The sequence below is a fragment of the Oncorhynchus mykiss genome, chromosome 25 (genome assembly GCF_057628025.1).
Source record: "Oncorhynchus mykiss isolate SJ-2025 chromosome 25, ASM5762802v1, whole genome shotgun sequence".
Lineage (NCBI taxonomy): Eukaryota > Metazoa > Chordata > Actinopteri > Salmoniformes > Salmonidae > Oncorhynchus > Oncorhynchus mykiss.
Window position 1 is genome coordinate 82542465 of NC_143046.1, and position 23745 is coordinate 82566209.

The following is a 23745-nucleotide window of genomic DNA, read 5'->3' on the forward strand; positions in this document are numbered from 1 at the left end:
TTGGAAAGCAGACTGAAACAGGTTTTCCTCTAGGACTTTGGTGTGCTTAGCTCTGTTCCATTTTTTTATCATAAAAAAGTCCTGGCTGTTGACAAGCATACTCATAACATGATGTAGCCACCACCATGCTTGAAAATATGAAGAGTGGTACTCAGTGATGTGTTGAGTTGGATTTGCCCCAAACATAACGCTTTGTATTCAGGACATAAAGTTAATTTGTTTGCCATATCTTTTGCAGTTCTACTTTAGTGCCTTGTTGCAAACAGGATTAATGTGTTTTGATATTTTTATTCTGTACATGCTTCCTTCTTTTCATTCTATCATTTAGGTTAGTATTGTGGAGTAACTGCAATGTTGTTGATCCATTCTCAGTTTTCTCCTATCAAAGCCATTAAGCTGTAACTTTTTTTAAGTCACCATTGGCCTCATGGTAAAATCCTTGAGTGGTTTTCTTCCTCTCCTGCAACTGTTCGTAAGGACACTTGTATCTTTGTAGTGACTGCATGTATTGATACACCATCCAAAGTGTAATTAATAACTTCACTATGCTCAAAGGGATATTCAATGTCTGCTTTTTACATTTTTACCCATCTACCAATAGGTGCCCTTCTTTGCGAGGCATTGGAAAACCTCCCTGGTCTTTGTGGTTGAATCTGTGTTTGAAATTCACTGCTTGACTGAGGGACCTTTACAAATAATTGTATGTGTGGGGAACAGAGATGAGGTAGTCCTACAAAAATAATGCTAAACACTATTATTGCAAACAGAGTGAGTCCATGCAACTAATTGTGACTCGTAAAGCACATTTTTACTCCTGAACTTATTTAGGCTTGCCATAAAAAACGGGTTGAATACTCAAGACATTTCAGCATTTCATTTTTTATTAATTTGTAACAAATTCTACAAACACAATTCCACTGACATTGTCTGATATTGTGTGTAGGCCAATGATACAAAATCTCAATTTAATACATTTTTAATTCAGGCTGTAACACAACAAAATGTGGAAAAAAGTCAAAGGGTGTGAATACTTTCTGAAGGCACTGTACTCAAACCGTTTCTTGACTGGCCAGCTCGCTAATAATCACTAGACAGCCAGGGAGAATTTAAAAAATCCAAAAACGATAGAGGATTTTTTTTTCAAATACAGTATAACTAGTTTTCAGTGCCGGCCCTCCGGACTTCGTTGAAGACCGAATGCGGCCCCCAGGGCAAAATGAATTAGACACCCCTGGTTTATTGCAGCCATTTTTTTCTCAATATCAAATCATTTATGGGTAACAATTAAGTACTGCGATTGTTTTCAATTAAAATAAAAAAAATACATGTAAAAATTATTCTTAGCAAAGAGCAATTTCTCAAGCAAGAATGTTGATAGGACTGTCTGGGAGTGGTCTGAGCAGAGAGGGGGAAACTGAAAATGAACTGTTATTGGCAGAGAGGTTTGGAACTGTCTGTCACGTTGGTAACAATGATTTGGAAGACAGGAGCAGGAATGCGTAATAGGGTTTTTTCATCAGCCCAAATTACGGCGTGCTGTGTAAAGACATGGGGACGAAGACCAAACCAACATGTAACTAAACACAAGGTAGAAACCCAAAACAAAAGAGCGAGGAGTACCTCGAATAAATAACACACCCGCACAATAATTAACACACTGGACGAGACCCGTAATCATCTGCACAATCAACAATGGCGCGAAAGCCAAAACCCACAGCACAGGTACTCACACTCACCAACGGACATTGTAACAATAATCGACAGGACAATGGTGAACAAAGGGCACACTTATACAATTACTAATCAATGGGAATAGGAGCCAGGAGTGCGTAATGAAAGTTCCGGAGGGATCCGTGACACTGTCTTTCTTATTGGTATATTAACTAAGTCGGAGGGCCAAAACTCCATCCCACCAAAACAGGCTTTTCAAACAGCTCTTACACTAAAAGGGCATTATCATCATTTTCACAATTTTACAGTATTATTCCAACCACATAGTGTGAAAATGTACACTGAGTATACAAAACATTAAGGACACCTTCGTAATATTGAGTTGCACTCCCACTTTTGCCCTTGGTGTCGAAGGCATTCCACAGGGATGCTGGCCCATATTGACTCCAATGCTTCCCACAGTTGCGTCAAGTTGTCTGGATGTCCTTTGAGTGGTGGACCATTCTAGATACACACGGGAAATTGTTGAACGTGAAAAACCCAGCAGTGTTGCAGTTCTTGACACAAACCGGTGCGCCTGGTACCTACTACCATACCATGTTCAAAGGCTCTTAAATATTTTGTCTTGCCCATTCACCCTCTGAATGTCATACATACACAATACATGTCTGAAGGCTTAAAAATCCTTCTTTAACCTGTCTCCTCCCCTTCATATACACTGACAAGTGGATTTAACAAGTGACATCACTTTGTACACTCAGTCTATATAAGACACTGGAAAATCACATCTTTGATTGCACTGGTCCTTTTAGTATTGCTGCAATGCCAAAACGAAATGTAACATTAAAGGAAGGCTTAGATCCGTAATACTTATGATGACTGTTTACTTTTCAAAGTGGAAAAATCACCATATCCTCAAGGCTACATTCACAATCCTCCATTCACTCTCCTCTAAAGCAACTTCTCATTGTGTCTGTGCCACCCAGGACACTCTGGAAGGTCTAGTCAAAATGGAGCCCATGTCAGACAGTCTGAAGTTCCAGCTCAACGGTCTGTGTCGGTTCTCCAAGGACCTGGGTACTCAGTCAGAGAGAGTGTCCTCCCTTATCAAGGAGTACAACAGGTAAGTCATTCAGCAGCATGATGGATGGGGTCTTACTATACATGACATTCAAATAATTTGTTTAAATAGTTTTTGGAGTGTGTATTACATACTGTTCTGTTGCAAAGCTATTACATACGCTATGGGCCTGATTCCAAGTTGAGATAAGTAAATCATTTACTTGTTTACTGATGTCAATGAGAGCCAAAATGTAAGTTAAGTATGCAGAATCAGATCTCAAGTCAGAATACCGCTCTGTAGGCTCTGTATACAAGTCAGAATACCGTCCTGTAGATGCTGTATACAAGTCAGAATACCGTCCTTTAGGCGCTGTATACAAGTCAGAATCCCGCCCTGTAGGCGCTGTATACAAGTCAGAATACCGCCCTGTAGATGCTGTATACAAGTTAGAATACAGTCCTGTAGGCGCTGTATACAAGTCAGAATACCGCCCTGTAGATGCTGTATACAAGTCAGAATACCGCCCTGTAGGCGCTGTATACAAGTCAGAATACCGTCCTGTAGATGCTGTATACAAGTCAGAATCCCGCCCTGTAGATGCTGTATACAAGTCAGAATCCCGCCCTGTAGATGCTGTATACAAGTCAGAATACCGCCCTGTAGATGCTGTATACAAGTTAGAATACAGTCCTGTAGGCGCTGTATACAAGTCAGAATACCGTCCTGTAGATGCTGTATACAAGTCAGAATACCGTCCTGTAGATGCTGTATACAAGTCAGAATACCGCCCTGTAGATGCTGTATACAAGTCAGAATACCTCCCTGTAGATGCTGTATACAAGTCAGAATACCGCCCTGTAGATGCTGTATACAAGTCAGAATACCGTCCTGTAGATGCTGTATACAAGTCAGAATACAGTCCTGTAGGCGCTGTATACAAGTCAGAATACCGCCCTGTAGATGCTGTATACAAGTCAGAATACCGCCCTGTAGATGCTGTATACAAGTCAGAATACCGTCCTGTAGATGCTGTATACAAGTCAGAATACCGCCCTGTAGGCGCTGTATACAAGTCAGAATACCGCCCTGTAGGCGCTGTATACAAGTCAGAATACCGTCCTGTAGATGCTGTATACAAGTCAGAATCCCGCCCTTTAGATGCTGTATACAAGTCAGAATACCGTCCTGTAGATGCTGTATACAAGTCAGAATACCGTCCTGTAGATGCTGTATACAAGTCAGAATACCGCCCTGTAGGCGCTGTATACAAGTCAGAATACCGTCCTGTAGATGCTGTATACAAGTCAGAATACCGTCCTGTAGATGCTGTATACAAGTCAGAATCCCGCCCTGTAGATGCTGTATACAAGTCAGAATACCGTCCTGTAGATGCTGTATATAAGTCAGAATACCGCCCTGTAGATGCTGTATACAATTATCTGTCCTCTCTTCTCCCTCCTAGGCTGAGCCTGCAGGCCTCCAGAGAATGCCAAAACAAAGAGAAGCTTCTGGAGCAGCAGTTCCGTGCCGCTTTCCGAGAGTTCCAGCAGTGGCTGGTCAATGCCAAAATCAACACAGCCAAGTGCTTTGATGTGCCTCAGAACCTCAGCGAGGCCTCCTCCAGCCTGGAGAAGATACAGGTACGTTAAGGCCCAGTTTCCCTGGACACAAATCAAGCCTAGTCCATCAGGTTCAATGGATGACCTCCATGAGTTCTTCAATGGAAGTTCTCTATTAAAGCGCTTCTAATCTGTCCAGGAAACCTTTTGTCCTTAAACACATTTGGCCTTGCAAGCACATTTGATTGAATTGGACATTCTTTTTTAAAGAATGCATCTTATCTCTTGGCCATTCTGTCTCCACCCCCAAGGAGTTCCTGAGTGACAGGGAGCAGGGCCACTCCAAACTAAATGCTGTGGTGCTCAGTGGTGAGCTGGTGGTCAGTATCGCTGCCAAGGACAGAGTAGATGCTGTCCGGGCCAAAATGAGCAGTGCCAGAGAAGACTGGAAGACTCTGATGTCCAACTTGCACCAGAGGGAGACTGCCCTACAGGTAATCAATTGATGTAAAGTACAGCATGTGAATCCTTTAAGTGGTGAGAATATGTCATCTATTCAGTTTGTATAAAATAAAATACAAATTCACACTCATTGTACTTTACTGTGTCTCGAGAGCAAGCATTTTGCAATTTTAGCAATTTGTGTGATGCTGAAACCTGTTTTGAATTGTGTATCAGAGGGTGCGTGTGTTTCACTCCTATTTCAGAACCTCCAGTCTCAGATGAAGGACTTTGAGGCGAGTGTGGAGCCTCTTCAGGAGTGGCTGAACGGGACAGAGGTTGCTGTACAGGAGAGCAGCACACGACTCCATGACCTCACTGCCAAAAAGCAGGAGTTGCACAAGCTGCAGGTATACATGGCTTTCAGCCTGTCAAATCACGAAGAGCTATCCTCATAACTGTCCCATCATCCCACCAATCATCATGCCCTGCCAGGCACCAGCATGGCCGTTATAGAAGCTCACCATTTCAGCTCAGTCACTGTGAATCAGTGATGGAGTTCCTTCATCGCACTGTCAAAGCTTAACATAACTGTTCACTGCTCATTTCTGCCCTGCTATCTACCCATTCTATTTTCAAATGCTTCTGCTGTATGTGTGTTCAATGTGGCGTAAATAATAACTGTTTAAAGAGTTGACACTTAACAGCCCTGTTCAATGTTTTCAAACGCTTCAAACATCTTTGTCTGTTGTGTTCATTAACCTTCTTTCGATTGCCATGTCATGACAGTATTTCATGTTCATAACATTGACCCAGTCGGCTTTTTCTTCCATGTCATTACAACCCTGGTCTGTAAGTGTTTATGTTAACTTGGCTAACTGTCTCTGTGTGTTGGCTTGCATGCTTCTGTCTCTGTGATAACCTGCTTGTGCCCTTGCAGTCTGTGCTCGAGGAGTTAGCCTCTCAAGAGGTTCAGCTGATAAGGCTCAGAGAGAAGGCCCAGCTACTGTGGGATGGACATGCAGCCAGAAAGAGCTTTGTCCACCGTGTCTCGCAGCTCTCCGCTCAGTACTTAGCTCTAACCAACCTGACCAAGGTAACTAACACCTGCCTGCCCGCCTGTCCACCTGCAAGAGGGCAGGCAGGAGGAACGAGACTGAGGTTTGAGTCACCTCTCCGGTTAAAATTATGTATATAATCAATGAATTTCCAATCTTATAGCTGAAAAATGAAATACTGTAACCAAGAATGTAAACTTACAAAATTACTGCTGCTCTTCTTTTATTCCATACTGAATTTTAGCCCTATGGCATTTGTATACACAAACCCCAGGTTCACTTTGAGTTGAATTTGTTACGAGTGTGCAAGAGACTGACCTATGACATGTGCTATGCTTTGTGCTTCTACAGGAGAAGGCTTCCCGTATCGACCGTATCGTCACTGAGCACCAGCTGTTCTCCCAGGGGCTGAAAGAGCTGCAGAACTGGGTGGCCGACACCAGCCACATGCTGCAGACCTACCGCACTCCCACAGCAGACAAAAATGTCCTGGACAGCAGGATGATCAAGCTGGAGGTACAGTACAACCACCTCTGACCTACATCAAGCTAAGATAAACTTAGCTAAGCTAAACTAAACTAAGCTAACTTTTTATTAGCTAAAATCAAATACAATCAACTAAACTAAACTTGGACTTGGATTATAGAGTAAAAGTTGTTTTAAATCTCCAGTATGTAACGAACGGGTAGCTAAATTAGCATTGCTACTGCCTTCCAGATGTCTGAACTCATTTTGTAATACATGTATTGACCCTTGATGTGTCTCAGGCGTTGCTGACAGCACGTCAGGAGAAGGAGATCCAGCTGAAGATGCTGGTCACCAGGGGAGAGTCTGTCCAGAGGAACACATCAGTAGAGGGTGTACCAGTAGTCTGCAAGAACATCCAGGACCTCAAAGACTCCTGGGATACCCTGCTTTCCGCCTCCATCCAATGCAAAAGGTTAGCTTCTCTTTTTAATGTCCTGAAAGATTAGAATGCCTTAGTAGAATACTTACTGGGTTATGATAACATCTGATCAAATTGAATATTTGTTTTTACTGTGAACATTCTGAACACAACTGCGAACGTAAGAATGTTGGTCAATGTTGAGACAGTGTACAAGTGCCTTTAGTGGCGATCAGCTAACTGTGTGATATATTTATGTGTACTACACTGTATTCCCTCACAGCCAGTTGGAGGGAGCCCTCTCCCAGTGGACCAGCTACCAGGAGGACGTGTGTCAGTTTGTGAGCTGGGTGGAGCGTGTTGAGGAGAGTCTGGACCCAAGAGACAAACAATGCTCCGAGATGAGAGACAAAACTGCCAACCTGGGCAAAGCCAAGGTACCCTTGGTCATCTACACTGAGTATACCAAACTTTAGCAACACCTTCCTAATATTAAGTTGCAACCCCCCCCCCCCCCCCCCCCCCCCCTTTCCCTCTGAACAGTCTCAATTTGTCGGGGCATGGACTCTAGCGTTCCACGGAGATGTTGCCCATTTTGACTCCAATGCTTCCCACAGTTGTGTCAAGTTGGCTGGATGTCCTTTGGGTGGTGGACCATTCTAGATGCACACAGGAAACTGTTGAGTGAAAAAGAAACTCCAGCGTTGAAGTTCTTGACACAAACCGGTGCACCTGGCACCCACTACCATACCCTGTTCAAAGACACCTACTACCATACCCTGTTCAAAGGCACCTACTACCATACCCTGTTCAAAGGCACCTACTACCATACCCCTGTTCAAAGGCACCTACTACCATACCCCATTCAAAGGCAACTACTACCATACCCCTGTTCAAAGGCACCCACTACCATACCCTGTTCAAAGGCACCTACTACCATACCCTGTTCAAAGGCACCTACTACCATACCCCATTCAAAGGCACCTACTACCATACCCTGTTCAAAGGCACCTACTACCATACCCCATTCAAAGGCACCTACTACCATACCCTGTTCAAAGGCACCTACTACCATACCCTGTTCAAAGACACCTACTACCATACCCCATTCAAAGGCACCTACTACCATACCCTGTTCAAAGGCACCTACTACCATACCCCATTCAAAGGCACCTACTACCATACCCTGTTCAAAGGCACCTACTACCATACCCCTGTTCAAAGGCACCTACTACCATACCCCATTCACAGGCACCTACTACCATACCCCGTTCAAAGGCACCTACTACCATACCCCTGTTCAAAGGCACCTACTACCATACCCTGTTCAAAGGCACCTACTACCATACCCCATTCAAAGGCACCTACTACCATACCCTGTTCAAAGGCACCTACTACCATACCCCATTCAAAGGCACCTACTACCATACCCTGTTCAAAGGCACCTACTACCATACCCTGTTCAAAGACACCTACTACCATACCCCATTCAAAGGCACCTACTACCATACCCTGTTCAAAGGCACCTACTACCATACCCCATTCAAAGGCACCTACTACCATACCCTGTTCAAAGGCACCTACTACCATACCCCTGTTCAAAGGCACCTACTACCATACCCCATTCACAGGCACCTACTACCATACCCCGTTCAAAGGCACCTACTACCATACCCCTGTTCAAAGGCACCTACTACCATACCCTGTTCAAAGGCACCTACTACCATACCCTGTTCAAAGGCACCTACTACCATACCCTGATCAAAGGCACCTACTACCATACCCCGTTCAAAGGCACCTACTACCATACCCCTGTTCAAAGGCACCTACTACCATACCCTGTTCAAAGGCACCTACTACCATACCCTGATCAAAGGCACCTACTACCATACCCCGTTCAAAGGCACCTACTACCATACCCCTGTTCAAAGGCACCTACTACCATACCCCATTCACAGGCACCTACTACCATACCCCGTTCAAAGGCACCTACTACCATACCCCTGTTCAAAGGCACCTACTACCATACCCTGTTCAAAGGCACCTACTACCATACCCTGTTCAAAGGCACCTACTACCATACCCTGATCAAAGGCACCTACTACCATACCCCGTTCAAAGGCACCTACTACCATACCCCTGTTCAAAGGCACCTACTACCATACCCCATTCAAAGGCACCTACTACCATACCCCGTTCAAAGGCACCTACTACCATACCCCTGTTCAAAGGCACCTACTACCATACCCTGTTCAAAGGCACCTACTACCATACCCCTGTTCAAAGGCACCTACTACCATACCCCTGTTCAAAGGCACCTACTACCATACCCCTGTTCAAAGGCACCTACTACCATACCCTGTTCAAAGGCACCTACTACCATACCCCTGTTCAAAGGCACCTACTACCATACCCCGTTCAAAGGCACCTACTACCATACCCCTGTTCAAAGGCACCTACTACCATACCCCATTCAAAGGCACCTACTACCATACCCCTGTTCAAAGGCACCTACTACCATACCCCGTTCAAAGGCACCTACTACCATACCCCTGTTCAAAGGCACCTACTACCATACCCCGTTCAAAGGCACCTACTACCATACCCCTGTTCAAAGGCACCTACTACCATACCCTGTTCAAAGGCACCTACTACCATACCCTGTTCAAAGACACCTACTACCATACCCTGTTCAAAGGCACCTACTACCATACCCTGTTCAAAGGCACCTACTGCCATACCCCATTCAAAGGCACCTACTACCATACCCCATTCAAAGGCACCTACTACCATACCCCATTCAAAGGCACCTACTACCATACCCCATTCAAAGGCACCTACTACCATACCCCATTCAAAGGCACCTACTACCATACCCCATTCAAAGGCACCTACTACCATACCCCATTCAAAGGCACCTACTACCATACCCCATTCAAAGGCACCTACTACCATACCCTGTTCAAAGGCACCTACTACCATACCCTGTTCAAAGGCACCTACTACCATACCCCATTCAAAGGCACCTACTACCATACCCTGTTCAAAGGCACCTACTACCATACCCCGTTCAAAGGCACCTACTACCATACCCTGTTCAAAGGCACCTACTACCATACCCTGTTCAAAGGCACCTACTACCATACCCTGTTCAAAGGCACCTACTACCATACCCCATTCAAAGACACCTACTACCATACCCCATTCAAAGGCACCTACTACCATACCCTGTTCAAAGGCACCTACTACCATACCCCATTCAAAGGCACCTACTACCATACCCCTGTTCAAAGGCACCTACTACCATACCCCATTCAAAGGCACCTACTACCATACCCCATTCAAAGGCACCTACTACCATACCCCATTCAAAGGCACCTACTACCATACCCCATTCAAAGGCACCTACTACCATACCCCATTCAAAGGCACCTACTACCATACCCCATTCAAAGGCACCTACTACCATACCCCATTCAAAGGCACCTACTACCATACCCCATTCAAAGGCACCTACTACCATACCCTGTTCAAAGGCACCTACTACCATACCCTGTTCAAAGGCACCTACTACCATACCCCATTCAAAGGCACCTACTACCATACCCTGTTCAAAGGCACCTACTACCATACCCCGTTCAAAGGCACCTACTACCATACCCTGTTCAAAGGCACCTACTACCATACCCTGTTCAAAGGCACCTACTACCATACCCTGTTCAAAGGCACCTACTACCATACCCCATTCAAAGACACCTACTACCATACCCCATTCAAAGGCACCTACTACCATACCCTGTTCAAAGGCACCTACTACCATACCCCATTCAAAGGCACCTACTACCATACCCCTGTTCAAAGGCACCTACTACCATACCCCATTCAAAGGCACCTACTACCATACCCTGTTCAAAGGCACCTACTACCATACCCTGTTCAAAGGCACCTACTACCATACCCCTGTTCAAAGGCACCTACTACCATACCCCTGTTCAAAGGCACCTACTACCATACCCCTGTTCAAAGGCACCTACTACCATACCCTGTTCAAAGGCACCTACTACCATACCCCTGTTCAAAGGCACCTACTACCATACCCCTGTTCAAAGGCACCTACTACCATACCCCTGTTCAAAGGCACCTACTACCATACCCCTGTTCAAAGGCACCTACTACCATACCCCTGTTCAAAGGCACCTACTACCATACCCTGTTCAAAGGCACCTACTACCATACCCCATTCAAAGGCACCTACTACCATACCCCTGTTCAAAGGCACCTACTACCATACCCCTGTTCAAAGGCACCTACTACCATACCCCTGTTCAAAGGCACCTACTACCATACCCCTGTTCAAAGGCACCTACTACCATACCCCTGTTCAAAGGCACCTACTACCATACCCCTGTTCAAAGGCACCTACTACCATACCCCTGTTCAAAGGCACTTACTACCATACCCCTGTTCAAAGGCACCTACTACCATACCCTGTTCAAAGGCACCTACTACCATACCCTGTTCAAAGGCACCTACTACCATACCCCATTCAAAGGCACCTACTACCATACCCTGTTCAAAGGCACCTACTACCATACCCTGTTCAAAGGCACCTACTACCATACCCTGTTCAAAGGCACCTACTACCATACCCCATTCAAAGGCACCTACTACCATACCCTGTTCAAAGGCACCTACTACCATACCCCATTCAAAGGCACCTACTACCATACCCCATTCAAAGGCACCTACTACCATACCCTGTTCAAAGGCACCTACTACCATACCCCATTCAAAGGCACCTACTACCATACCCCATTCAAAGGCACCTACTACCATACCCTGTTCAAAGGCACCTACTACCATACCCTGTTCAAAGGCACCTACTACCATACCCTGTTCAAAGGACCTACTACCATACCCCATTCAAAGGCACCTACTACCATACCCCATTCAAAGGCACCTACTACCATACCCTGTTCAAAGGCACCTACTACCATACCCCATTCAAAGGCACCTACTACCATACCCCATTCAAAGGCACCTACTACCATACCCTGTTCAAAGGCACCTACTACCATACCCCATTCAAAGGCACCTACTACCATACCCTGTTCAAAGGCACCTACTACCATACCCCATTCAAAGGCACCTACTACCATACCCTGTTCAAAGGCACCTACTACCATACCCTGTTCAAAGGCACCTACTACCATACCCTGTTCAAAGGCACCTACTACCATACCCTGTTCAAAGGCACCTACTACCATACCCCATTCAAAGGCACCTACTACCATACCCTGTTCAAAGGCACCTACTACCATACCCCGTTCAAAGGCACCTACTACCATACCCTGTTCAAAGGCACCTACTACCATACCCTGTTCAAAGGCACCTACTACCATACCCTGTTCAAAGGCACCTACTACCATACCCTGTTCAAAGGCACCTACTACCATACCCTGTTCAAAGGCACCTACTACCATACCCTGTTCAAAGGCACCTACTACCATACCCTGTTCAAAGGCACCTACTACCATACCCTGTTCAAAGGCACCTACTACCATACCCCATTCAAAGGCACCTACTACCATACCCCATTCAAAGACACCTACTACCATACCCCATTCAAAGGCACCTACTACCATACCCCATTCAAAGGCACCTACTACCATACCCCATTCAAAGGCACCTACTACCATACCCCATTCAAAGGCACCTACTACCATACCCTGTTCAAAGGCACCTACTACCATACCCCATTCAAAGACACCTACTACCATACCCCTGTTCAAAGGCACCTACTACCATACCCCTGTTCAAAGACACCTACTACCATACCCCATTCAAAGACACCTACTACCATACCCCATTCAAAGGCACCTACTACCATACCCCTGTTCAAAGGCACCTACTACCATACCCCATTCAAAGGCACCTACTACCATACCCCATTCAAAGGCACCTACTACCATACCCCATTCAAAGGCACCTACTACCATACCCCTGTTCAAAGGCACCTACTACCATACCCCATTCAAAGGCACCTACTACCATACCCCTGTTCAAAGGCACCTACTACCATACCCCATTCAAAGACACCTACTACCATACCCCATTCAAAGGCACCTACTACCATACCCCTGTTCAAAGGCACCTACTACCATACCCCATTCAAAGGCACCTACTACCATACCCCATTCAAAGGCACCTACTACCATACCCCTGTTCAAAGGCACCTACTACCATACCCCATTCAAAGGCACCTACTACCATACCCCTGTTCAAAGGCACCTACTACCATACCCCATTCAAAGGCACCTACTACCATACCCCTGTTCAAAGGCACCTACTACCATACCCCATTCAAAGGCACCTACTACCATACCCCATTCAAAGGCACCTACTACCATACCCCATTCAAAGGCACCTACTACCATACCCCTGTTCAAAGGCACCTACTACCATACCCCATTCAAAGGCACCTACTACCATACCCCTGTTCAAAGGCACCTACTACCATACCCCTGTTCAAAGGCACCTACTACCATACCCTGTTCAAAGGCACCTACTACCATACCCCTGTTCAAAGGCACCTACTACCATACCCTGTTCAAAGGCACCTACTACCATACCCTGTTCAAAGGCACCTACTACCATACCCCTGTTCAAAGGCACCTACTACCATACCCTGTTCAAAGGCACCTACTACCATACCCCTGTTCAAAGGCACCTACTACCATACCCCTGTTCAAAGGCACCTACTACCATACCCCTGTTCAAAGGCACCTACTACCATACCCCTGTTCAAAGGCACCTACTACCATACCCTGTTCAAAGGCACCTACTACCATACCCTGTTCAAAGGCACCTACTACCATACCCCTGTTCAAAGGCACCTACTACCATACCCCTGTTCAAAGGCACCTACTACCATACCCCTGTTCAAAGGCACCTACTACCATACCCCTGTTCAAAGGCACCTACTACCATACCCCTGTTCAAAGGCACCTACTACCATACCCCTGTTCAAAGGCACCTACTACCATACCCCTGTTCAAAGGCACCTACTACCATACCCTGTTCAAAGGCACCTACTACCATACCCTGTTCAAAGGCACCTACTACCATACCCTGTTCAAAGGCACCTACTACCATACCCTGTTCAAAGGCACCTACTACCATACCCCATTCAAAGGCACCTACTACCATACCCCATTCAAAGGCACCTACTACCATACCCCATTCAAAGGCACCTACTACCATACCCTGTTCAAAGGCACCTACTACCATACCCCGTTCAAAGGCACCTACTACCATACCCCATTCAAAGGCACCTACTACCATACCCCATTCAAAGGCACTTACATGTTTTGTCCTGCCCATTCACCCTCTATATAAATAAACGTCTCAATTGTCTCAAGGCTTAAAAATCATTTTTTAACCTGTCTCCTCCCCTTCATCTACACTGATTGGTGAATTTAACAAGTGACATCAATTAGGGATCAAAGCTTTCACCTGGTCAGTCTGTCATGGAAAGAGCAGGTGGCCTCAATGATTTGTACACTCAGTGTATGCTACTTTTTCTTACTGACAGTCAATGGGAAATGTGATTGCAAATAATGAACAGTGAAAGAGGAAATAATGTCTGATGCCAGTGCCAATAATAATGGTGAAAGAGGACATCTTTGTCATGTGCCTCTGCCTTGTGAAACATTTTGATAAAGTGACACTAACACTGTGTCATGCCATGATTTTTTTTTAAAGATACAATTCTCGTTAATCCAGCCACAGTGTCTGATTTCAAAAAGGCTTTACAGCGAAAGCTCCACAAACGATTATGTTAGGTCATCACCAAGTCACAGAAAAACACAACCATTTTTTCCAGCCAAAGAGAGGAGTCACAAAAAGAAGAAATATAGATAAAATTAATCACTAACCTTTGATGATCTTCATCAGATGACACTCATAGGACGTCATGTTACACAATACATGTATGTTTTGTTCGATAAAGTGCATATTTATATCCAAAAATCTCATTTTACATTGGCGTGTTACGTGTTATGTTCAGTAGTTCCAAAACATACAGTGATTTTGCAGAGAGCCACATCAATTCACAGAAATACTCATCATAAACATTGATCATAGATACAACTATTATACATGGAACTTTAGATAAACTTCTCCTTAATGCAACCGCTGTATCAGATTTCAAAAAAACTTTACGGAAAAAGCATACCATGCAATAATCTGAGTACGGCGGTCAGAGCCCAAACCAGCCAAATAAATATCCGCCATGTTGTGTAGTCAACATTAGTCAGAAATAGCATTATAAATATTCACTTACCTTAGATGATCTTCATCAGAATGCACTCCCAGGAATCCCAGTTCCACAATAAATGTTTGATTTGTTCGATAAAGTTCAGAATTTATGTCCATATACCTCCTTTTGTTAGGGCGTTTGGTAAACAAATCCAAAAGCACGTGCAAGTCCAGTGGAAAGGTCGGACGAAAAGTCCAAAAAGTTATATTACTGGTCGTAGAAACATATCAAACGAAGTATAGAATCAATCTTTAGGATGTTGTTAACATAAATCTTCAATAATGTCCCAACCGGAACGCGAGCTAACTCTCACATGACCGCGCTTCACGAGCCCGTGGCTCTCTGTCAGACCTCTGACTCATTCCCCTCTCATTCAGCCCCCCTTCACAGTAGAAGCCTGAAACAACGTTCTAAGGACTGCTGACATCTAGTGGAAGCCTTAGGAAGTGCAAGATGACCAATATCCCACTGTATCTTCAATAGTTTTAGATGAACTGTCTTCAAAGTAATGACTCGGGACGTCGGGTTTGATATGAAAGCTTCTTTTAGTAATAATACTTGTTCACGTTACATTTAACAACTTTAGATTCAACAGAGCAATGCAGGCAAGATGCTAGCGGAAAATCAGCTTAATCACTTTGCACCTGCACATAACTGGCGCGTTATCTCTCTCATTCCTGTCGCAAGGCATTCTGGAACCTGCAGTCAAAAGCGTAATTCAATACTAACCAATACAATTACATATGTAAATAACTGTAAAGAAATATATTTAGATACCTCTCAATTAATTAACTTAAACATTAACTCTGTAGCACATTAAAGTTACAACAAATAGGGGCTGAGTTGAAAAACTACAAACCTCAGATTTCCCACTTCCTGGTTGGATTTTTTTCTCAGGTTTTTGCCTGCCATATGAGTTCTGTTATTCTCACAGACATCATTAAAACAGTTCTAGAAACTTCAGAGTGATTTCTATCCAATACTACTAATAATATGCATAAATTTACTCTGGGCACGCTTTTCATCCAAAAGTGAAAATGCTGCCCCCTATCCCAATGAAGTTAAGATAGCCAAGAGAGACAACCACATATCAAAGTCATATCCCAACCACGTATCAATACATACAGTAATACAATATATAATACAATGCAAAATACAATAGGAGGGTGCCTCTGCCTTATAAAAAGTTACCAAATGCCAATGTAATACACATTTCGTTTTATCCTAAACTAACCTAACCCCGTGTCATGCTGTGGTTTAAATGCAGTAGAAACATTCACATTAGGCCTGATACATGTTGTGTCTGTTTCAGCTTCTCTATGAGGAGGTTCTTAGTCACAGCAGTCTACTGGACACCATCACCGTGAAGGGAGCCAACATGGCGGAACACTACGTCACCCAGCTAGAGCTCCAGGACCTGCAGGAACGATACCACACCGTCAAGGACAACACCAAGGTATGTATATACAGTACAGCAGTGAAGCATCCATCTCCTTCTCATATGTTAGTATCACTTGCCAGACTCAAATCAAAATACAACCGCACCGTGAAATGTTTACTTACAAGCCCTTAACCAGCAATTCAGTTCAAGAAATAGAGTTAAGAAAATATTTACTAAATTAACTCAAGTAACACGATAAAATAACAGTAACGAGGCTATATACGGGGGGTACCGGTACTGAGTCAATGTGCGGGGATACAGGTTAGTCGAGGTAATTTGTACATTTAGGTAGGGGTAAAGTGACTATGCATAGATAATATACCCCTCTACCTTATGGCATTCCTCCCGTGCACAGTGGCTGTGTGAAGACACAAGTCTCATGTTATCATTTCATATTTTTGTAGTAGTTACATGTCTATAATGCACATATTTGTTTTTGTGTTTCCAGACTGCGGTGGGGAAGGCAGAAGAGCTGGTGCAGGCCCACCAGGAGTACGAGAGAGGCCTAAATGTGTTTGAGGCGTGGCTGGAGCAGGAGCAGGAGAAACTGGGCTGCTACACACAGCTAGAGGGGGATGTGGACACTCTGGAGGAGACACTTCAGAAACTACAGGTCATAACAAGAACATACTGCTGTTTCCACATACAAGAGCCAAAGAAGAGTGGCTTTTCCCATTGATCTTGTGCCCTGACGTATTGAATATAATGGACCATATTACCAAATTGTTGTCTAAACGTATGTTATACCACATGGGGAAAATTGCCTAGCTTTGCCTGTCGGCGCGAGATGTATAACGGTGTTGGAATGTCCAGTAATGTTTCGTAATGTTCAGTCTGAATAACAATGACAGCTGCCTCTCTGCATTCATTTCCAGGAGCTGCAGGTCCAGTGCACGGAGGGCCAGGCCCTATTCAACACCCTGCTGGACAGTAGAGACCAGGTTGTGCCCTGGGGTGTCCCCCAAATCGAGGACCGGGTCCTGGAGACCTTGCAGCAGAACTGGAATCTGTACCAGGGAAAGCTGGGAGACACCAGGACCCAGCTCAACAGTACCCTGGCCAAGCTCCGCCAGATGGAGCAAAAGTTTCAGGGTCTGGACAGCTGGCTGAATAGCATGGAGAGCAAAGGTCAACTGAGGAGTCATCGCCGGTCGGACCGTGCCACCAAGGACACTCAACTCCAACTGATAAAGGTCAGCATCTTCTTCTACAGCACCTGAGTTTCAGTAGATGATGTTCGATGTTTGTATGTCTCTCTGAGCTTGTCTTCCAATAGGAGGTGCTGGTGTTTCAATAAAGCCCTGTTTCAACTGACACTTAAAATTAGGGAAATTAGGGCCAATTTCGAGCTGACTGGAATGGATTTCTCAAAATCGAGCTAGCGCGGCCCTGTTTCACAACTGGTGCCTGCTCGATTACAATTTGGGCTGGTGACGCCGTTACTATGCACTATGATCACTGCTGGATGCTGACACAATGTTTAGCTAGCTCATCTGGGCTTGTTGCTGTCTGGTTTGCTTGGTTAACTAGCTAATAGCCAATGCCATGGCAAGCAGGGTAGGAATTAAGCTAGCTAGCTAGTTATGCTAACTGTTTAACTAACTAGCTAACACCAGCAAGCTAAAGACATGGCTCTGAGCCTGGCTGGCACTGGCAGGAGTATGGGCTAACGCTAACTTTAGTTACAGCATGGTGAGGGTGAATTAAATTATTCAACATTAGCTAAGACAGCTGCAGTCACATATTGTCTACCTAGCAACATGACATCATTTCTATTTTCTTGAGGCAGTGGAAACACAATTTCAGCCAGCCCACCAAGGCCAGCCCAACCTGGGTTTACTTCCAAGTGCAAATAGAAACAGGGCTTAAATTGTGTCTCTCTCTCTCTCTCTCTCTCTCTCTCTCTCTCTCTCTCTCTCTCTCTTTCTCTCTCTCTCTCTCTCTCTCTCTCTCTGTATACAGAGTTGGCAGGAGGAGGTGCTAGTGTACCAGGAGGAGGTGGAGGGTCTGAGTGTTCTAGCCCAGCAGGTCATAGATGAGACCCACATCAGCAGCCGGGTCAGCACCAGAGCTACCCAACTCACCTCCCGCTACCACGCCCTGCTACTGCACCTACTGGTACGACCTGCTCAGTTACACACATAGGCAGCAACACACAAGCATGCACACATACACACACACACAAACCTTGGACTAATTTACACACCCCAGTTTGCTACCACAGTGCAGAATCTCCATTTCTATCGTTTTTTCTTGGGCTGTCTGTTGATGTACTGCAGGAGAGCATCAAGCAACTACAGGTGGAGGTGTGTTGCATTGAGGAGGCCCAGAATGTGTTCAGGACCTTCTCTGATTGGCTGAGCTCGGCCAAGAACAACTTCAGCACATTGGCCATCAGCATCAGTGTAGTAGACCGTCTTACCATGGAGAGGAAGATGAAGACACTGGAGGTACAGTAACAGACTCTTCTTACAGCCGCTACCCTGAGTCTGGCGAGAGAGACTACAGTCTGAGCTTCAGCTAAATGGAAGCCATGCCTCTAGCAGCTCAGTTGGTAGGCAACAACTTTTATGTCGCAAAAGTAAGCTCTTTTGAAATAGTTTTTCAGTGCGGACCTAGTGTACTTCATCACAGTGACACTACCAAGTCTCAAACTCTCTTTGCTTTCTTTCATCCTCTGAAAAGGTTATGGTTATGGTCACTTCTGTTTACTCTCTGTGTGTCTTTTCTCCAGGCTCTTCAGGGTGACATGGAGCAGGGCCACAGCTTCCTGAAGACTATGCGTGAGAAGACAGAGCGGGCCGTGGCCTTCCTGGAGGAACCAGAAGCTGAGCAGCTGAGGGAGGAGGTGGATGCTCATAGATCCCAGCTAGAGGGCCTGATGGCTGGGCTACGCACGGAGCACAGCTCCCTAGAGAAATGCATCTCCCTCTCCAAAGACTTCCTGGACAAGTACAAGGCCCAGGCACAGTGGCTCGCTGAGACCAAGGCTTTGTTAAGCTCACCCATCGAGCTCAAAGCTGAGCTCTACCAGAAGAAGGCCCAGTTAGCCAAATATAAGGTACATAGGCTAGCTGATGTCATGCTAATCTGCTTGGTAGGTCACATGCTGCTGTGTTTACTGTTGATAAACTCAACTTCCCGATCGATGTCTGTCTGTCTGTCTGTCTGGTTGTGCTGCGGTAGAAATAATACTTTTCAACAACAGCTGAATGATTTATTGACATTTTAAAGAACATTTTCTTCCTCACATAGACAATCCAGCAGACAGTGCAGTCCCACGAGTCAGCGGTGAGGTCAGTGGTTGAGAAAGGAGAGGTTCTTCTGAATATGGTCTGTGACCCCACCATCAGAGACAACATGAACAGGTTGCAGACTGACTACCAGGAACTCTGCACTGCAGCCAAGGTAGGTGTCCTGCATTGAAAGCTGTAATGCTGCGCTTTGGACTCAATGGGTCTACGCGCTACCGTTATACTACATACACTTCTAGCTAGAAGAGCTAAAGGCGCCCTGAAAAAATACAATTAAACATAACCCCTAAACGTCTTATAATTGCTACCACTTGCAGTGATCATCTACTACATTATTAGTGAGCTTCCATCATCTGTAATCATCTTACCTGATTGGTGTGGCTGTGGAGACGTCTACTGTAATTGTCTATGAGAGAAAGTGTTTTGAACTTGTTTTCAGAGCCAGGTCCAGAGTCTGGTGGAGTGTGTGAAGGAGCATGAGTGCTACAACAGTGAGCTCCAGGAGGTGGAGAAGTGGCTCCTACAGATGTCCAGTAGGCTGGTCACCTCAGACTCCATGCAGACATGTAGTATGGAGACGGCCACACAACAACTGGCCCGCCACAAGGTGGGTGACTGACTGATGTTATGGAATGGAACCGTATGAGAATCAATCAGAATGATATTATGTAATAATTGCCATGGAATTATGCTTCTGAAGTTCAAAACCAACAATCTAAAATGCAATTGTTGTCTACTACTTTTTCTAATCTGAACTCTTGTCTGTCACATTTCTTAGGCAATCATGGAGGAAATAGCTAGTTTTGAGGAGCGCCTGACCAGTCTGAAGGAGAAAGGAGATGACTTGGTGTCCAGCTGTACAACAGACCAGATGCAGGCTAAGACCAGCCAGCAGGTCAAGGCTCACCATCAGGGCACCAGAGACAGCTACTCAGCCATCTGCAGCAGCGCACAGTGTGTGAGTGCTATAGTAACACGCTACGCTGCTCTGCTCTGTTCTACTCTCTTACTGTTTCCATCTCCCTCTAACCTGGCTCATCTTCTCACTTGTCTTGGTGTGTCTGTGTCTTCATCAGGTTTACCAGAGTCTGGACAGAGAACTGCAGAAGCATGTCAGTCACCAGGACACTCTGCAGCAGTGCCAGACCTGGCTCTCCACCGCCAATGAGGAGCTACTGCTGCACTGTCAACCTCCCTTTGGCATGCAGGAGGCCCTCAAACAGGTGTCTGACTGACTGGTTATCCTCTTGCTCTTTTATAGGCAGAGAATGAGAATCAAATGACAGAGTAATGTTGTTTCCATGACAACTGGGTTATGCCTTGAAGTTCTGGAATTTCATGACCATTCTGAATTCCTTCATCAAGTCAAATAGAAGCCTCTGCTTCTGACCTCAACTGGACAACCTGGTTAATTAATATAAATAATGGAAATGAACAAATGTTTTATCAAGCTGATGACATTTGTCTGTATATTCCCGTTACCTGTACAGGTGAAGCACTACAGGGCTCTACAGGAGCAGGCCAGTACGTACCTGGACCTGGTGTGTTCTGTGTGTGACTTGTCTGATGATGCTGTGAGAGCCACCGCTGCGGAAGTCCAGCAGGTCAAACACACGGTGTGTGGGCTGGTCTTAATGTACATTCACTTCTGGTCATCACACTGTCCCTACAGAATTGACAACAGGGTTTTCCCCATAAGATTCAGTTTCAAGTATTTGGCATATGTAACATGCTGACCACACCGCTCGTGTTGCGTGCGCGAGTGTTACAAAATACATTTACACATAGATGTTATGTGTCACCAAAGACCCATATACTACCCACCACTGCGACCTGTACGCTCTCATTGGCTGGCCCTTGCTTCATACTCATCGCCAAACCTTCTGGCTCCAGGTCATCTACAAGACCCTGCTAGGTAAAGTTCCCCCTTATCTCTCGCTGGTCACTATAGCAGCACCCACCTGTAGCACGCTCTCCAGCAGGTATATCTCTCTGGTCACCCCCAAGACCAATTCCTCCTTTGGCCACCTCTCCTTCCAGTTCTCTGCTGCCAATGACTGGAACGAACTACAAACATCTCTGAAACTGGAAACGCTTATCTCCCTCACTAGCTTTAAGCACCAGCTGTCAGAGCAGCTCACAGATTATTGCACCTGAACATCGCCCATCTATAATTTAGCCCAAACAACTACCCCTTCTCCTACTGTATTTATTTATTTATTTATTTTGCTCCTTTGCACCCCATTATTTATATTTCTACTTTGCACATTCTTCCACTGCAAATCTACCTTATATGTTGTATTTACTTCGCCACCATGGCCTTTTTTTTGCCTTTACCTCCCTTATTTTACCTCATTTGCTCACATTGTATATATACTTATTTTTCTATTGTATTATTGACTGTATGTTTGTTTATTCCATGTGTAACTCTGTGTTGTTGTATGTGTCGAACTGCTTTGCTTTATCTTGGCCAGGTCTCAATTGTAAATGAGAACTTATTCTCAACTAGCCAACCTGGTTAAATAAAGGTGAAATAAAAAAATCAATAGATAAAATCCACAATAAAATCAATAGCAAGCTAGCTAGCTAAATTACCATAAATGTTAAATGCTTTTTGACCTGTCCCCAAATTAATATAATTGGTTGATATATAATTGTTTTTGTTTTGATATTTCAACCTGCGTGTCCTCATCGCTCATGGTGTGGGTGAACAAAATCAATGTGCGCGGGATGGCACACGTGGATACACACACGTGCCCGTTTTGGTCAGCAATAAATACACACATCTTACTCTCGCAAGTTCTCACAATAAAAAGAGCATTACATTTCACGTCATTAGAATTCAGGGCAAATATGTAGGCCTATAACAGCCTTGGTGACAGTCTGTTACTGCTCTCTTGCCAACTCCTTATGGAATTGTCATACAAAACATGACGTCTGACTTGACAATGACATTGGAGTCGGCAAAAATACTAATAGACCTGGGACCAGGCTAATAAGTATGCATACAACAACCAGCAAAGGAATCATACAACTAGTATACAAAAAGACCTACCACAAAACAAGCCAATGTTCAAGCCTAGAAAAAAAGGTGCTATCTAGAATCTAAGAATATGCATAGGTTGACTTCCTTGTTGTTCTGCACTCAGCTGTGTACTTAATGTTGTACTGTACAGATGGAGGAGAGGATGTTGAGCTCCCAGGAGCTATGTGAGGGCTGGAGGGAGATAAAGGAGCAGAAGCAGGAGCTATCTGATCAGTTCCAGGACATGGAGCAGCAGCTTCTCAGCCTCTCCAGAAGACCAGCGGAGCTCGAGACCAAGATCGCCCTCAACATGCTCACCCAGGCCACGGTAGGAAGCAGGGTTAATCCCACAACATGCTCATCCAGGCCAAGGGAGGAAGCAGGGTCAATCCCACAACATGCTCACCCAGGCCAAGGTAGGAAGCAGGGTTAATCCCACAACATGCTCATCCAGGCCAAGGGAGGAAGCAGGGTAAATCACACAGAATGCTCATCCAGGCCAAGGTAGGAAGCAGGGTTAATCCCACAACATGCTCATCCAGGCCAAGGGAGGAAGCAGGGTAAATCACACAGAATGCTCATCCAGGCCAAGGTAGGAAGCAGGGTTAATCCCACAACATGCTCATCCAGGCCAAGGGAGGAAGCAGGGTAAATCACACAGCATGCTCACCCAGGCCAAGGTAGGAAGCAGGGTCAATCCCACAACATGCTCACCCAGGCCAAGGTAGACACCTGATGACAGACCTAACATTGTCACCAATTAACCACATCAAATAAAATTGTATTTCATGTGCAAAGACAACAGGTCTTTGTCTTTACAGTGAAATGCTTACTTACAAGCCCTTAACCAACAATGCAGTTTTAATAATGTATGTACTAAAATAAACTGAAGTAAAAAATAAATAAATACAAATAAAAATTAAAAATAAGGACATTTGAAAAATAACTAATAATTAAACTGCAACAATAAAATAACAGGGAACATAGACTGCAGTGAGCAGAGTAAAAAATATGCAGTACCAGTCAA

At 45.0% G+C, this 23745-nt stretch overlaps 1 protein-coding gene across 2 annotated transcripts in view; it reads left to right on the plus strand.

Annotated features, from left to right (window-relative positions):
• The window catches only part of LOC110504238 (nesprin-1), a 180891-nt gene that overhangs the window by 80569 nt on the left and 76577 nt on the right, over positions 1 to 23745 (plus strand). Inside the window, exons 58-77 of one of the 2 annotated variants that reach the window (XM_090221294.1) lie at positions 2658 to 2794; positions 4197 to 4374; positions 4605 to 4787; positions 5001 to 5144; positions 5675 to 5830; positions 6144 to 6308; positions 6560 to 6732; positions 6962 to 7115; positions 16311 to 16454; positions 16888 to 17052; positions 17315 to 17632; positions 18402 to 18557; positions 18719 to 18889; positions 19174 to 19500; positions 19695 to 19847; positions 20133 to 20300; positions 20472 to 20651; positions 20770 to 20916; positions 21184 to 21309; positions 22870 to 23046. In XM_090221294.1, the coding sequence (XP_090077420.1) occupies positions 2658 to 2794; positions 4197 to 4374; positions 4605 to 4787; positions 5001 to 5144; positions 5675 to 5830; positions 6144 to 6308; positions 6560 to 6732; positions 6962 to 7115; positions 16311 to 16454; positions 16888 to 17052; positions 17315 to 17632; positions 18402 to 18557; positions 18719 to 18889; positions 19174 to 19500; positions 19695 to 19847; positions 20133 to 20300; positions 20472 to 20651; positions 20770 to 20916; positions 21184 to 21309; positions 22870 to 23046 (3522 nt within the window). The remainder of the gene's footprint in view (positions 1 to 2657; positions 2795 to 4196; positions 4375 to 4604; positions 4788 to 5000; positions 5145 to 5674; positions 5831 to 6143; positions 6309 to 6559; positions 6733 to 6961; positions 7116 to 16310; positions 16455 to 16887; positions 17053 to 17314; positions 17633 to 18401; positions 18558 to 18718; positions 18890 to 19173; positions 19501 to 19694; positions 19848 to 20132; positions 20301 to 20471; positions 20652 to 20769; positions 20917 to 21183; positions 21310 to 22869; positions 23047 to 23745) is intronic. The other variant, XM_090221295.1, reaches the window with a different exon arrangement.